Source organism: Artibeus jamaicensis, unplaced genomic scaffold (genome assembly GCF_021234435.1).
Source record: "Artibeus jamaicensis isolate MK-2021 breed Jamaican fruit bat unplaced genomic scaffold, CSHL_Jam_final scaffold_754, whole genome shotgun sequence".
Lineage (NCBI taxonomy): Eukaryota > Metazoa > Chordata > Mammalia > Chiroptera > Phyllostomidae > Artibeus > Artibeus jamaicensis.
This window is the reverse complement of record NW_026522054.1, coordinates 2,023,317-2,038,157: the sequence shown is the minus strand read 5'-3', so window position 1 is coordinate 2,038,157 and position 14,841 is coordinate 2,023,317. Positions and strand designations below refer to the sequence as shown.

The following is a 14,841-nucleotide window of genomic DNA, read 5'->3' as shown; positions in this document are numbered from 1 at the left end:
GTTCTGTTTCCAATCTCATTACCCTCAACTCTCCAAAATGCTCCCTTGGTCTGGGCCCCAGGCCTCCCTTACCCGGAGGCCCCCCGACTGTCTTGCTCACCCCATTTCCTCCGCTGGAAGTGCCCGCGTGTCTTTTCTGCCTCTCTGAGTGTAGCCAATCCCCATCTCCTGCCTGAATCTCAGAACCAGAGATTGTTCTGACCCTGAGCCGTTGTTAGAGCCACTGCCTGGAACGGCCCCGAGTGCTGGACAAGCGCTTGTGAAACTGAGAGGAGCCTACTGTGGCCGGTGGCCGACATTCTCCGGCATCCAGGGAGATAGCCCAGAAAGGTGAAAAGCCAAGAAGAATATCTCCATGATTGTCAATCAAACTGTATTTATTTTGATCTTATTATGGATGCCTGAAATGCAATGTATTCATGTGTCGGGACCCTCCATGGCGGGGTGCCAATATCCTAAGATACTCAGCGCCAGTACTGAGTGGGGTCCCAGGTAAAGAGAAGCCCCAGGGGACCGTGGAGGTCAGAGGCAGGGGAGGCAGAGAGAATCTGCCCTTCCCAGAACCTTGTACTGGTTCAGCTGTGTGAGGAGGAAATGAAATGAGGTATGAGGCTCACCTGGCTCAGTCCGTCTCACGTGCATTCATTCATGTATTCATTCACTCATCCCGAAAACACGAGGCACCACCGTGTGCCAAAGACTGAGCCTCAAACAAAGCCAGACCCGACCTCTTCCTTCCCTGAGGGGCTCCTGACCCGGTGGGGAGATCGATATGAAAGAAGCTGCTGCAAACCCCATACTACAGGCTGCTGAGGGCTCCGGAGGCGGCTGTACCTCAGGGACAGAGAGGAGGCGTTCAGGAAGCCTTGGGAAGGAGGTGGTGGTGAAGACGGGTCTTGGACGTTAAGGTGAGTGTTTGCAATAGAAAGAGGTGGCGAAGGGCCAGGGCAGGCTCAGGAGTGACTCTCGGGGACAGTGGTGGGGCCCCATGACCAAAGTCGGTGACGTCTTTCACGTGGCAGGGGTGAGGAGGGGGTGTATGCTGGGGGCAGGGGGAGGTGAAGGGGCGACCGGCAGGAAGGCAGGAAGCCCAGGCGAGGCCGGACCTCGGAGGCGCAGGACTGGGCCCACTGGACGGCAGGTGCAGCCTTGGGAGGTGGGGTTTTTTTTGACCAGGGATGGATTGAGCCCCACAGACTTTCGGTCCCAGGGCGGACACTCCAACCAACTGAGCCACTGGGTCAGGGCAGCCCGGGAGGGTTGTAAGCAGGGAGGGCTCAGTTTTCTTTCTTAAGAAAGGCTCTGGAAGCCTTGCAGAGTTTCCTTTGTGTTTTGCCTCCAACTGGTTGAAAGATGAGAGCGGCCGGTTGGCCGGTTGAAGAGGGCAATCCACAAGGCTTAGGACCCCCCACCCTCTGCCACCCCAGCACACTCCCTTATGTCGTAATTGATTGTGGAAAAACCAATTTGTTTACATGGATAAGCTGAAGCTGCTGGGCCCAAGGGCCTCTTGCCCCGCCCCAGCCCCCTATCTCTTCGTAAGTGCCCCTGGGGAGGGATGAGCTAATGAAGCAAACAGACCCATGCTGGGGGGGCAGGTGAGGGGAGCAGGTGTGGGGCCAGGCCAAGGTCCCAGCTGGGGACTCCACTAACCGACTCTGGATAGACCAGGGTGGGGTCGGCTTTGTGAGAAATAATAAAAACAACAGCTGCAGTTTGCTGAGCACCAAGGACAGGTCAAACTCAGAGCTGGGCCCTGTGCACGCACCCCCAGGCCCTCAGACAGTGCTGTCTGGGGCCGTTTCTGGCTCCGCCTTTACTAACGAGGCAACGGAGGTTCACAGCTTTGCCCAGGGCGGTGGCGAGCACCAGTGGCGGCCAGAGCCTGTGCTCACCACCCCCATTCTGCCACCTGGTGTTCCACTTGGGGCAAAATGGGGGTGAGGTGGAGACCCCTGAGAGCAGGTGGGGACAGAGGCTGGGCCTCAGGAGAGACTGGAGGTCCAGGTGTGGATTTGCAACCCGGGCCGTAGGTTAGAGCTGAGTGGAATTAGAGCTGGGTGGGCGAGTGCCAGAGGGGCTACTCGGGCCGCTGAAACTACAGCCTTGATTTTCTCACACTTCTGGAGGCTGGAGGCCCAAGGTCAAGGTGTCCACGGGGTTGCTTTCTTCCCAGGCCTCTCTCCTTGGCTTGTAGATGACTGCCTTCTCCCTGTGTCTTCACATGGCTGTCCCCGAGCCTGTGACCTGATCTCTTCTTACGAGGACACCAGTCATATTGTTTCAGGGGCAGTCCACAAAGACCTCACTGTAACTCATTTACCCCCTTAAAGACCCCGTCTCCAGTGCAGGGGGAGTGAGTCTGGGAGCTCACGATTCAGCTTGTACAGTCTGGGGATGATGAGGGTTTCAGGGCCCAGGGAAGGGCCAGGGTCAGCTGCTGAGAACAGCTGGCAGTCCTGTGGGGGCGTGGGGGGCTCCAGGCAGACCCGCTGCAGAGGGAGGTCCACGTGGCCGTGCGGGTGTCTCTGGCCGTTGGCAGCAGGGGCTGTGATGCCTTCTTCAGAGAGAGTAGGCCGCTCCCCAGAGCTGCGGGGTGGGGGCTCCTGCTGCAGGGGGGGACCAGTGGGAATCCAGGCCACCAGGAAGCAGAGCCGCCAGGTGTGTCCCCCCCATCAGTGCATAGCCTCTGCTTCAGGCTCCACCCACACCGGCACAAAGGTGGCCCTGGCGCCGCTGACTGCAGCACCCAGGACCCCAGCCCACGTGTGGGCACCACCATGGCCTCCTCTCAGCCTGCCCGTGTCTGAAGGGGCCGGCTTGTTCCTTCCCTGCCCGCATGCTGTCCACCGTGGAATCTACTGTAGCTGCTCTCTCCGGAGCCCAGAAACCCTGGTCGGTCAGATGGGGAAGGCCAGGTCCTGTTGCTGGGACACTTTCTGGGGGCTCCAGGGGACCCAGCAGGAGGGCCAGCCTTCCCATGAAAGCCAAACACAACCATTTTCTGGGACCACGGTGAGCCTGCTCTGCGGCCGAGGTGCTGATCCTGAGCCCCAGGTCCCAGGTGCTGCCTGGCTGGCTCGCAGGCAGGGAAGGAATCGCACGCACAGTGGCACACGCACACGCCTTTGCACAAATACACACTCACATGCACCCCAGAAGAGGCCGTTGTTTTACTCAGTTACTGCTGACACTGAACCAGCACATCTCAGAAGTTCCTTAAAGAGAACATCTATTGTAACATGGTTGCTAGGGTCAAGTCCCTCATTGTCCAGGGAGGGCCCTGGGCTGCCCGAGGCCACACAGCTCGCTGCCCTGGGCTGCGTCCACTCTCCTTTGCAGGCTCTCTGTGAAGGCCAGCCCCGGGGCCTAGCCTCTGCCAACACAGACCCACAAACAGGTGCTGGAGGTGCCCCTCCTCCGGGCACAGTGGCCTGGTGTTCTGACCTGGGGTGGGGCCTCCGACCTGCCCCCACGCTCTCTGTTTGCTTTCAGGTCCCCCACAGCAGCTGGGGACCAGCCTCCTGCACTTGACAGGCTAGTCCGTTTTAATTACAGAGACAGGCAGGAGAGCCTCCCAGCTGAGCCAGAAATAGCTTTTTAATTTGATTTTCGTTCTGAAGGAAAAGCCTCGAAGGCCCACTGCGTGGAGCATGAGGGGTGCGAGGGGCTCAGGGGGCCTGGAGCTAGCCATGGGGGGGGGGTCCCGTGACCTAGACATTTGACCCCAGTCTGGCTGTGCCATCGACAAGTAGGGCTACTTCCACAGGCCTCATTTTCCCATCTGTAAAATGGGCTGGACCAAAACTTCCTCCAGGTCCGTCCTAGCCCTGGAAACCGGCAATCCTGCCAGCTCTTCCTCCACACATGTGCAGCCTTGCAGGTTCTCGGCCCTCTCTTGCACTTCTGGGCTCTGGTCTCCTCTCGTGATAAGAAAGGTCTCCTGACCTCCTGCCCACCATCCCGGCACCAGCCTGGGCGCTCTGGGAGGGTGGGCAGTCCCCTCCTGCTTCTCTGACACTTCTTTTCTGTCCCATCTGGCTTCTTCCTTCTCTCCCTTCCACAGACACCAGCTACTAGTCATTGCCCACCATTTGCCCTTGGCCCCTGGGCTCAGCCCTTGTCCCTCCGTCCCTGGCCACCTCTCCTCCCCTGCTGGTAAGGGCCCTGCACCTGACCTCCAGGAGGTTCCTGGTGTGGCCCCTGGACTCCCTCCAGGTCCCCAGACTGCCCTGCCCACGCTCCCCCCACCTGCACACCCCCACCTGCCAGGCCTCATTCCTTTCCTGCGTCAACGGTGCCACCACCTGCCTGGGCTCTGCCGTGGGGTCCAGAGAGGTGCTGGGGGTGGGGAAGCTCTCTGCATAACACTGAGGTCCTTTCTCTGTGCACACTGCAGCTTTCTTGCTCCAAAGGGGAGGGGACACTTGAAGTCACGGCCGTAATGGGGACACCCACATTTCCAGGACCTGCAGGCAGCCTCCAGGAGCTGAGGGCAGCCGGAAGCCAGGGCCTGAGACCTGTGGTCCTACAGTTCTGACAATAGCCTGAGGGAGCTCAGGGGTGGCTCCTTCCCCAGTCCAGCCTCCAGATGGGACCCCAGCTTGACACCTGTGAGACCCACACAGATGACCTGGCTAAGCTGGGCCTGTATCCTGACACACAGAACCTGTGAGGTAATGAATGTGTGTGTGTGTGTGTGTGTGTGTGTGTGTTTAAAAGGAGGGGGACAGACGCTTAGTTTTCAAATCATAGGACCTCTGTCCCTCAAGCCCAGTGTGCAAAGGTGTCGTTGTTACGAGCTGGTGACTAAGCCAGGACAAATCCAGGGCTCTGGGCTCCTACCCCAGAGTTCTCTTGGGCTGACCCTGTCCTCAGGCCCTGCCCTGTCCCCAACCTTTCATCAGGGCCCGCCAGGTCCTCTCTGGGGCTGGTTTCAGCAGGAACCTGCTGTCCCAAGGCTGAGGTCCCTGGTGCTGCCCCCCTCACCACGGGAGACCCCCACGTGGGATAGGAATCGAGAATGACCCCCTGAGGGTGGAGGCCTGGCCGGGTGTGCCACTGACTGTGGTGGGAACAGGTAGGGGTGGAGAGGCAGTTGGGCCCATGGTCCTGGCGCCCAGTGGAGTGGGCAGCCCAGAGTCACCTGTGAGTGAAGGGCACAAAAAGCCATGAGACAGGACAGGCTCCTTGAGGAGGAACTAGGAACAGGTTCCTCCTGGGACCTCAGGCTGTTTGCACAGGCCGTGGCCTGGGGTCCGAGGGAGGGCAGACCTCACTAACGTCAGGAAGGCCATTGACAGAGGCAGACCCCCAGACCGTTATCCCTCTGCAAACAGGGGCCCCTTTCCTGGATGTGGATTTGTTCCTCTGGGTGCAGGAGTTTTGCTGGGCAAACAAAATAAGTGAGAATCAACCAGGAGAAGGGGAATGTGGATTGGGGCTTTTACTGCACTGACTAGCTCGTGGGGTGGGGTGTGTGGGGGGAGGGCAGCCCTGCCCTTTGTCATGTGGAGCAAGGAGCCAGCTTTCCGGACTGTGGATCTGGGGCAGAGACCGGCCTTCTGCAAGGCTGGACTAGGCCTGAAGGTCGGAGGTAGAGAAGTCATCCAGAAGCCAGAACTGCTGTCCTTGGGGGGGGGGGGGGGGGTAACCAAGTGGGGAGGAGATGAAGGTCAATGCCACCCTACAAGGGCCCAGCCTTGGGCCTGGAGTTGAGGACATTGAGGGGAGGTGTGTCACGGGGGCTGGGTCAGACTGGTGCAAATCCTGCCTCATCAGCACGGATTGGACCCCAACCAGAGTCTTGGCTGCCGGGTGCGGGCCACAGGGAAACTTGAGGTCAGAGGTCACCTGACCTCCCAGACTCCATTGGTGGGGACCAGCTGAAACAGGGCCTGGGCCCAGAATGAAAGGGGCCTCAGGTGGATGATAGCTGGAGCCCGAGAGCAGGTTCACTTCTGGGTGAGGGCCCAGTGTCAGGGGGTCTTCAGAGTGGCACACGGCCCCTCTACAGCCAGGGGCAGACGCTTCTGGGGTGCTCCAGAGACGCCTCAAGGCCCAGTCCCACATGGCCTGGGGTCCATGTGGTTCCTTGGAGTCTCCAGATACACTCCCGGGCCGGCCCTTTCTCCCTGCTCCCTGCTCTCCCAGAGCAGCCTGGCCTCTGGCATCAGCAGAGCCAGCCCTCCCCTGGGGCTCCCCGGGCTCCGGAGGTAGGGGACAGGCGTTTTCTATCTCCCAGGGTCTGAGGAGGGCCAGGAAAGTGGCCTTGGCATCCGGTGAGGGGGGGATGTTGACTGGGTGTTTACTCTGTGCCGGAACTGTGTCTACCCTGACATTGAGCTCCTGAGCATGTGATTAACACGCCACCTCGGAAGATAAGGCACAAGCAGGTGATGAACTTGCCCAAGGTCACTGGCTGGGTCTGCCCCCCTCCTATCAACCCATGACCTTGGGCTAGGGTCTGACCTGCTCTGGGCCTCCTTTGTCAAAGGTCCACAGTGTCTTCCTCTGAGGGTGGAGGTGGAAGGGGAGAGGAGGAAGGCCACTGTGGCACCACCTGAACAGGGCGGGAGGGCGCCCTGGGCTCCGAACTCAGCTCTGCATAGTGCCCCCATTTCCCAGGGGCGCCCACAGTGCCCTTGAGGTTCCTTTTGGATCAGTGGCCTCTTTGTTTCCTCCTCATCAGTAAATATGTGCTTAATTGACGGAAGAGAAAGCGAGACAGGATCAGGAGCGGATGGACATTGGGGCGGAGGGACCGGTTTCTGTGTGTACAAGTGGGTGTGGGGGCTGCGGGGTTGGGTAGTGTTCGTTCTTACACATGTTGCCAGTGGGCCTCCATCTGGTCTGAGCACAGCCTCACCCATCAGTGTCATCGAAAACCAGGCTTTAGGGGGGCAAAGGGGGAATGATCAAGACAACCGTAATAGCGTCACCAGTAAAACAGGGTTTAAAAAAGACCGAACTTTAAATTAAAAGGACGATTTGGAAGATGGAGTAGATGGTGCTGCCAGAGCAGTAAGATCGGCGGGCGGGAAACATCTCCCCATTTCTCCGTGAAGCGCAGACTTCGGGGGCGGTGAGCGGGGCAGTGACGTCTTCTCAGGTATTTACACCCTTTTGTGCCGTTGACTTTTGTACTAATTATAAACATAATGAAGAAACATTGTTAACTTACATTTTTAACAATGGCTCACAATATGCAAGGCTCTTATTTATTGAGCACCTACTATGTGTCAGGCCTCTGCTGATATGTCCATTAATCCTGACAAGTTCCCTGCAAAAAAGCACATTTTCCCCATTTCATAGGAGGGGTCTCATGTTGCACATGGTCGAAAAGTCTCACGAGGCCACACAGCTAGAGTGACACAGCAAGGACCGAGCCCAGGACTCGCAGGAGACACGGGTCCCTGTCCCGTACCCTCGTTGGCTCGTTGGCTCGTCGGCTCGAGGGAACCCCAGGCAAGGGCCGGACTGGATGTGAGGGTGCGAGGCCAGGCTGCTCTGGGAGATCGGGGAGGCTCTCCCAAGGCCGCGGCTGGAGACTCCAAGGAGCCATGTGAGAGGCTGGTGGGTTCGGGGTTGGGGCAGCCCAGGGCTCCCGGGGCTGGGCCTTGGGGCGTCTCTGGAGCACCCATAGGAGTGTCTGCCCCTGGCTGTGAAGGGGGCATGTCACCCTGGAGAGCCCCAGGTGCTGGGCTCCAGCCTTTGGCAACTCATAGGTTTCTTTGGTTCTGAACCCAGGCTCTGATCTTATTTGTCCCCAGCCCGTGGCGGCTGCAGGATGACCTTTAACCTCCACGTTTCCTCGTGGCCCTCACCTGGCAGCCCAGACTCTGGCTGGGGTCAAATTTCAGCCTGTTAAGGGCAGGAAGGTGAGAGTGGACATGTGGCCACTCCACACCTGCCCTCTTGCCTCACCCCCATCACCCCTCTCTCGGACACCAGCTGGGTGCCAGGTTGGTGCCCTCACCCCGGGCTGGCCGGCCCACTGCCCTCCATGGTCCCCCCAGCTCTGGGCTCAGGGTCCCAATAGTCCCTCAGTTAGGGGGACCCCCTGGTTCTTCCTCCCTTTTCTTTGTCAGGATCGGAGATCAGACTGCGGGCCAATTCACCACCTCCAGCCGCCCAGACCCAGTGCAGCTGGGCCAGACGCAGGGCGGGGGTGGAAATCGGGGAAGCCGGCTCCTTCTTGTGCATGACAAAGCGTGGGGCCTGCGCTGGAACACTAATCAGCCCATTGTAAAAGGTCTCCCAATCCACATTCGGTTCTGCTTCCCGCCCCTGGCTAGGGTTGCCAGATTCAGTAAATAGAAATATAGGACTTCCAGGGAAATTAGAACTTCAGATAAACAGTGAAGAATTTGTTCTTAGAAGGGTTTCCCAAATGGTGGCCTGTGTTTTATTTCTCAGCCCCCCCCCCCCCCCCCCCCCAGCTGACTGTCCAGCTGTCTTATTTCCCAGGGCAATTCTTCAACCAGCCTCAAATCCACATCCAGGCCAGGGGAGCGGAAGCCTCAGGGAACTGGGGGGTGTGCCCCTGCCCCCCACCTGGACTGGGAGCACTAGGCCAGCTTCAGGGGGTTGGGCAGGGCTCTGGATGGAAAGAATGTGGACAGAACTTTGGGCTGGGAATCTGAAGGCCTTGACTTTGTGCAGGGATCCATCGTGAACTGTGATCTTGGGGGAGTTGTTGCTTCTCTGAGCCTCGGTTTTCTTGGCTCAAAAATTGGAGAAGGGGGTGGACTGGATGATCCTTTCAACTCTAAACTCTAAATCAAATTCATAATGTAAATCCTTATCGGACAGAGCCCCACTGGTGCTAAATGTTCCCGGGACCCTTTAGATGTCCCCTTCCCCTGCCCTGCGCTCCTGCCCCCCTCACGATGGAAAGCACTGGGTTTCCTGACTGGGGGCGGCCCAGGACCTCAGCTGCCCAGGAGCCCTCTGAGCACCAGCAGGCGGGCTGGTCCTCAGAGGGCCCTGGTGTCGAGTGGGCAGTTTATTTATTTTTTAATTTTTTAAGATTTTATTTATTTATTTTAGAGAGATGGGGAAGGGAGGGAGAAAGGGAGGGAGTGAAACATCAATGTATGGTTGCCTCTAGCACACCCCATACTGGGAATATGGCCTGCAACCCAGGCATGTGCCCTGACTGGGATGAGTGGGCAGTTTAAATTGCAGCAAGGGGCAGGACCCAAGGGCTACACACAGGGAGTCCAGTCCGCTGTCACTGGGGCACGGGCATGCAGGACAGAAGGGGATCCCTGCTCCTCTGTCAGGAAAGAAGCTTTTTAATTTGTTTGGTCAGGCACCCAAGCCCAGGCACAGACAGCCTTTGTGCCCTTCCCAGACAGCCCCTCCGCAGGCTGGGGACCTGTCTGGCTGCGGAGCTCCCAGGAGAAGAGGGTGTGACCTTCCCCCCCTCACCACCCAGGCCCAGCCCAGGGCTGCTATAAAGCTGGCCCGGCCTGGCTCTCAGCACACCCACCTGGGACCCTCCCAGACCCTCCTCGGGGGACACGCTGCTCTGCTCCTCCTCCTGGGTGGCACCATGAGGTCCCTGTGGCTCTGCTGGGCGCTCTGGGCGCTGCCCCTGACGGGCCCTGGGGCGGCCGTGACCGAGGAGCACATCCTGAGCAGCCTGCTGCAGCAGCTGCACCTCAGCGAGGTGCCCGTCCTGGACGAGAGTGACGCAGAGGAGCCGGTCACCCCTGCCCACGTGAGGGCCCAGTACGTGGCCCTGCTGAGGCGCAGCCATGGGGCCCGATCCCGGGGGAAGAGGTTCAGCCAGAACTTCCGAGGTGAGGCCTCCCTCCCTGCTGCACTCTGGGCCTTGGGGGGAGGACGGTAGGGGGCAAGACTGGATGGGCCCATCTGGGGGGCCCAGGGTCCACAGTGCAGTGAGCAGGGACCATGAACCCATGCGGATGGCTGGTCTCCATTTGCACTGAGGGCCCCACCCCTCAGGCCAGGAGGAGCTGTGCCAGGCTGAACCCATTGGCAAAGCCAAGGCAGGAGCAGTTACCCAAGACCCTAGTTGGGTAGCTCAGTTGGTTAGAGCGTCACCCCAAAATGCCAAGGTTGGGGGTTCAATCCCTGATCAGGGCACATACAAGAATCCATCGATGATGCATAAATAAGTGGAACGACAAAGCTATGTTGCTCTTTCTCTGTTTAAAAAAAGAAAGAAAGAAAAGAGAAAGAAAGAAATACCTATCCGTGGGGTAGCGAACTGGAGGGAGGGGAGAACGGAGCAAAACAGGTCGGCAGGGAACCTCAGCAGACAGAGCTGCCTCCGAGAGACAGGCGCCCGGGCTCAGTTCTCAGCTTCCATCTTTGCTGTTTAACCTCAGACGCGTCACCAAACATCTCTGATTCTGGTCTCTTCTTTGAAACTGAGAGTAACTTGAGCCCTGACTACCTCCCAGAGCTGGGGGCATTTTATAGGAGGTTAGGGGTGGTCTCATTGTTTTAGAGAGTCTTGTTTGAGAACACCGTGCAGGCACGTCCCAGGTCTCACTCCCACTGCAGCCTGTCCCCTCCCTAGGGCTGGGGCTCACCTCCTTGGTGTCCGGAGCCAGGCCCACGAGCATCCGGTGCCCCGGCCGGGCCGGGTGCCCGGGGAGACGAGGAGGCCAGTCAGGTCACACACACCCCAGTCACACTGCCAACCCGCGGTCTCAGGTGTTGGCACCTCTGACCAGGTCGAGTACGTGTCCCTGCCATTCACCCCTGGGCTCAGGAGCCCTGAAAAAATTGTTTATTTGTAGTCCTCTGGCTCCTCTTCTTTTGGGGACATTTCACCAGAGAGGAAATGACAATACACTTAGGGCTCCCTCTGTCCTTCAGAAAGAGCCAGGTCCAGCAGTGACCACAGACTCCCATTGGCGGGGTCTCCGCTACCCACTCTCCCCTCCCACCCTCATGTAGCCGCCTCTGCCTGTAGCCACCTGTCCCCTGCAGACTCCACTCGGGGGCCCAAAGCTGGCCCTACCCACTGAGGTGAGACTGCTGGTAAACAAGTTCCAAGCACAAAGGACTTTTAGGAGACTGGGGCTGACTCCGGAGTTTTTCAGTCTGGGGTGCTTTGTCTCCTGGTCCACCAGTTGCCCAGGCCCCACGTTCTCCCTGTGGATTATGGGGGACATCCTGTTCCCGGGCTCTGGGCCCTGCCACCGTCAGAGGTCCCCTGGTGCCCAGAGAGGCCCCGCTGACCCTGCCGTTGTCCCCAGAGGTGGCCGGCAGGTTCCTGGTGTCCGAGGCCTCCACACGCCTGCTGGTGTTCAGCATGGAGCAGCGGCTGCCCCCCAACAGCGAGCTGGTGCAGGCGGTGCTGCGCCTCTTCCAGGAGCCGGTCCCCGAGGCCGCGCTCCGCAGGCATGAGCTGCTCTCTCCGCACGGCGACCGGGCCCGGGTCACCGTCCAGTGGCTGCAGGTCCGGGATGATGGCTCCAACCGCACGTTCCTCATCGACTCCAGGTGGGGAAGCCCTGGCTAGGATGTGTGTGGGGAGACAGTGGGCCATGGAGGCGGGGGAGGGGTGGGAAGGGGCTGGCGCATCCTCCTGAGGGGACTGGGAGGGGGATGGGAATGGGCTGCAGAGATTCCCCCAGTCTCCAGCCCTCAGCCCAAGCCTCTGTCTCCGCCTGGTGTCTCCGCAGACCGGTGTCCATCCGCGAGAGCGGCTGGAAAGCCTTCGACGTGACTGAAGCCGTGAACTTCTGGCAGCAGCTGAGCCGGCCCCGGGAGCCCCTGCTGCTTCAGGTGTCAGTGCAGAGGGAGCACCCGGGCCAGCCGGCCTCCAGCGCCCACAGGCTGGTCCGCTTTGCCTCCCAGGGGCCATCGGGCCCCCGGCAGGGCGAGCCGCAGCTGGAGCTGCACACCCTGGACCTCGGGGAGTTCGGGTAGGTGCCAGGGGGCAAAGGGAGAACCTGATTAGGGAATGAATTACACTTAAATTGAAATGGGCATCTTTTCTCAGGGTGCTATGGGAAAGGATGAGTGTATAAACTTTCTCCTTTGAGTCTTAGGAGTCATATCACATTATTTCTATTCTGGTTATTTCCACTTATCTATCCTTATCACACATATCCAGCTTTTTTAATGTCATGAGAGATGATGGGTCATACATCTTCCTCCCAGTTGCCTCCCCAAGGTCCTCCCTGCGTCCCCTGACCCCAGCTCCCCCAGCTGACCTCTGACTCCATCTCTCCTCGCCCCCCACAGAGCTCAGGGCAACTGTGACCCCGAGGTGCCAGTGAGTGAGGGCACCCGCTGCTGCCGCCAGGAGATGTACATTGACCTGCAGGGCATGAAGTGGGCTGAGAACTGGGTCCTGGAGCCCCCAGGCTTCCTGGCCTACGAGTGTGTGGGCACCTGCCAGCAGCCCCCAGAGGCCCTGACCTTCAAGTGGCCACTTCTGGGGCCAAGACAGTGCATTGCCTCAGAGATGACCTCGCTGCCCATGATTGTCAGTGTCAAGGAAGGAGGCAGACGCCGGCTGCGGGTGGTCAGCCTGCCCAACATGAGGGTGCAGAAGTGCAGCTGCGCCTCGGACGGGGCGCCCGTGTCAAGGAAGCTGGAGCCATAGGCGCTGGGCAGGGCTGCCGTGGGACTGGGCTCTCGTGTGTGTCGGAAATGTTCTAGGTGCCAAGAGAGACGGGGATTGCTGATGGGCAAAAGCTCTGTGCTCTCTGCTCTCTGAGCTTCAGATTTGCCTCCTGCGACCCGTCAGCGCACCCATAATTTTTGCTTCCCAGGAATGAGACTCCCTGGTCCGTCCCTCTGTAGCCCCTGCCCAGTGTCCTCTACCCTTCATATTCCCTACCTCTGGTCCTAAGCACTTACCTGTGTACATCTTGTCATCTGAGAGCAGAAACTCCAATCTGTCACTGTTCCCCTGTCCTATTACAGTTCTGGGCTGGAGACCTAGCTGCCACCTGGGTCAAGTATGGATTGTATGCTCCCAGCTCAGATGTTAAGCACATTTTTGCAAGAAACACATAAAACCCAGTTTATTCTATATTTCTGTATTTTACACAGAAGCCTGCCAATCGTGAGGAAACAGAACGTTTCAGTTAAGGAAATCAGGAAGCTAAGATTGAAGTGCTTTCAAATTCTGGGGTGTCCATCCCTTTAGAATTGAAGCAGAAATCTTTTTGTCCTTGCTGTCGACATTTTGACTTTTCTGGGCATGGTGAGTGGGCTTTATTTTAATGCCACTTGCTATCAAATAAGAAAACCTGATCAAACTCATCAGTACTACAGTAGCGTGGGTCACTCCTTTATATTTTGGGGTAAAGGTAAAGGGAGCAAGTGGAGATGTAACATTTTCAAATGCCAAGGTTACAGGGGCTTTTAAGCTGCGACTTGGATGTAGGAGGCTGGCCCGGGGTGTGAGGTCTTGGATTCCATGCTAGTCTGCCCAGCTCTTATTGGCTATAAGTGCTCTACCCTCTAGACCTCCATTTCCTTCTCTGTCAAGTACGAACCCTCCCATACATTTATTGGAGCTTTGAGGAAATACTGTTTTTTACAAGCACTCCACACCTGTATGCTATATAACAGGGAAAGTTAATCTGAACCCACATTCTGATCCATTTAGGACATCAATTGACTTTGAAATAAACGTCACGAAAAATCAGATTTGGAACCCCCTTCCCTCTCTGAAATCAAAGATCCTTTGAAATCAAAGAATCATTTCTTTTTGTCAGTGGCTTCATCCTTCTCATTACTGGGGTTAGAACCTTGCTCTTCCTTGGTGGTGCCATTGAGGCAGGAAAGGAATGAGGCCTGGCAGGTGGGGGTGGGGTGTGCAGGTGGGGAGAGCGTGGGCAGGGCAGTCTGGGGACCTGGAGGGAGTCCAGGGGCCACACCAGGAACCTCCTGGAGGTCAGGTGCAGGGCCCTCACCAGCAGGGGAGGAGAGGTGGCCAGGGGCAGGGACGGAGGGCCAAGGGCAAATGGTGGGCAATGACTGGTGTCTGTGGAAGGGAGAGAAGGAAGAAGCCAGATGGGACAGAAAAGAAGTGTCAGAGAAGCAGGAGGGGACTGCCCACCCTCCCAGAGCGCCCAGGCTGGTGCCGGGATGGTGGGCAGGAGGTCAGGAGAAGACCTTTCTTATCACGAGAGGAGACCAGAGCCCGGAAGTGCAAGAGAGGGCCGAGAACCTGCAAGGCTTCACGTGTGTGTGGGAAGAGCTGGCAGGATTGCCGGTTTTCAGGGCTAGGAAGGACCTGGAAGTCAGCTTCGGAGCAACCCCTCGGTTTTGCAGATGCGGAACCCAAGCCGGCCAAGTAGGGCCCTTTGCACGCCAGGCAGGCAGGCGGAGCTCTTTGGCTTCCCAGGGCGCGGGTCCTCCCTGAGCCCTGTCCCGCGGCCCTGTCCGCTGCACACCTGCCTTCAGACCAGTTCGGGCGAAGTACCCTGGTAGCCAAGCCGGGCTTGGGCAGTACCCTACGGCTTCGGTCTGGGGCCACGCCTTGGGCTCTCGCCCCGGGCCCTTCCGGAGGGTGGGGAGCCAGGGCCCTTGGCAGCGGCACCAGGTGCCTGTGGACCGCCGGAAGCAGAGGTGCTGAGCCCAGCAGAGCTCTGCACCCTCCCGCTCCCCGGGGCTCCCTAGGAGCCGTCGAGGAAACAAAGTGCAAAACAGGGGCGACCACAAGTGTTTGCGGATGCTCTCCCTCCACGTCCCCCGGGCCGCGACCTCCTGTGCGTGGCCTAGGTCTCCCCCAGGTGCGCGGGGACGGGGACGCGCAGGGGAGCTGATGAGGGGAATTAGCCCTGGCGACGTCCTCCTCGGGCCCTGGAAGTGAGCCGGCGGGGCCCAGGGACG

General features: G+C 58.8%; 1 protein-coding gene across 1 annotated transcript; it reads left to right on the top strand.

Moving 5' to 3' along the window:
- The first annotated feature begins 9,559 nt into the window (after nucleotides 1–9,559).
- Nucleotides 9,560–12,933, top strand: LOC119044444 (left-right determination factor 2-like). The gene is made up of 4 exons (XM_037138797.2): nucleotides 9,560–9,809; nucleotides 11,241–11,487; nucleotides 11,670–11,912; nucleotides 12,235–12,933. Exons 1-4 carry the CDS (start codon nucleotides 9,560–9,562, stop codon nucleotides 12,596–12,598), a joined length of 1,104 nt encoding a protein of 367 aa, XP_036994692.2. The 3' UTR covers nucleotides 12,599–12,933.
- The last annotated feature ends 1,908 nt before the right edge of the window (nucleotides 12,934–14,841 follow it).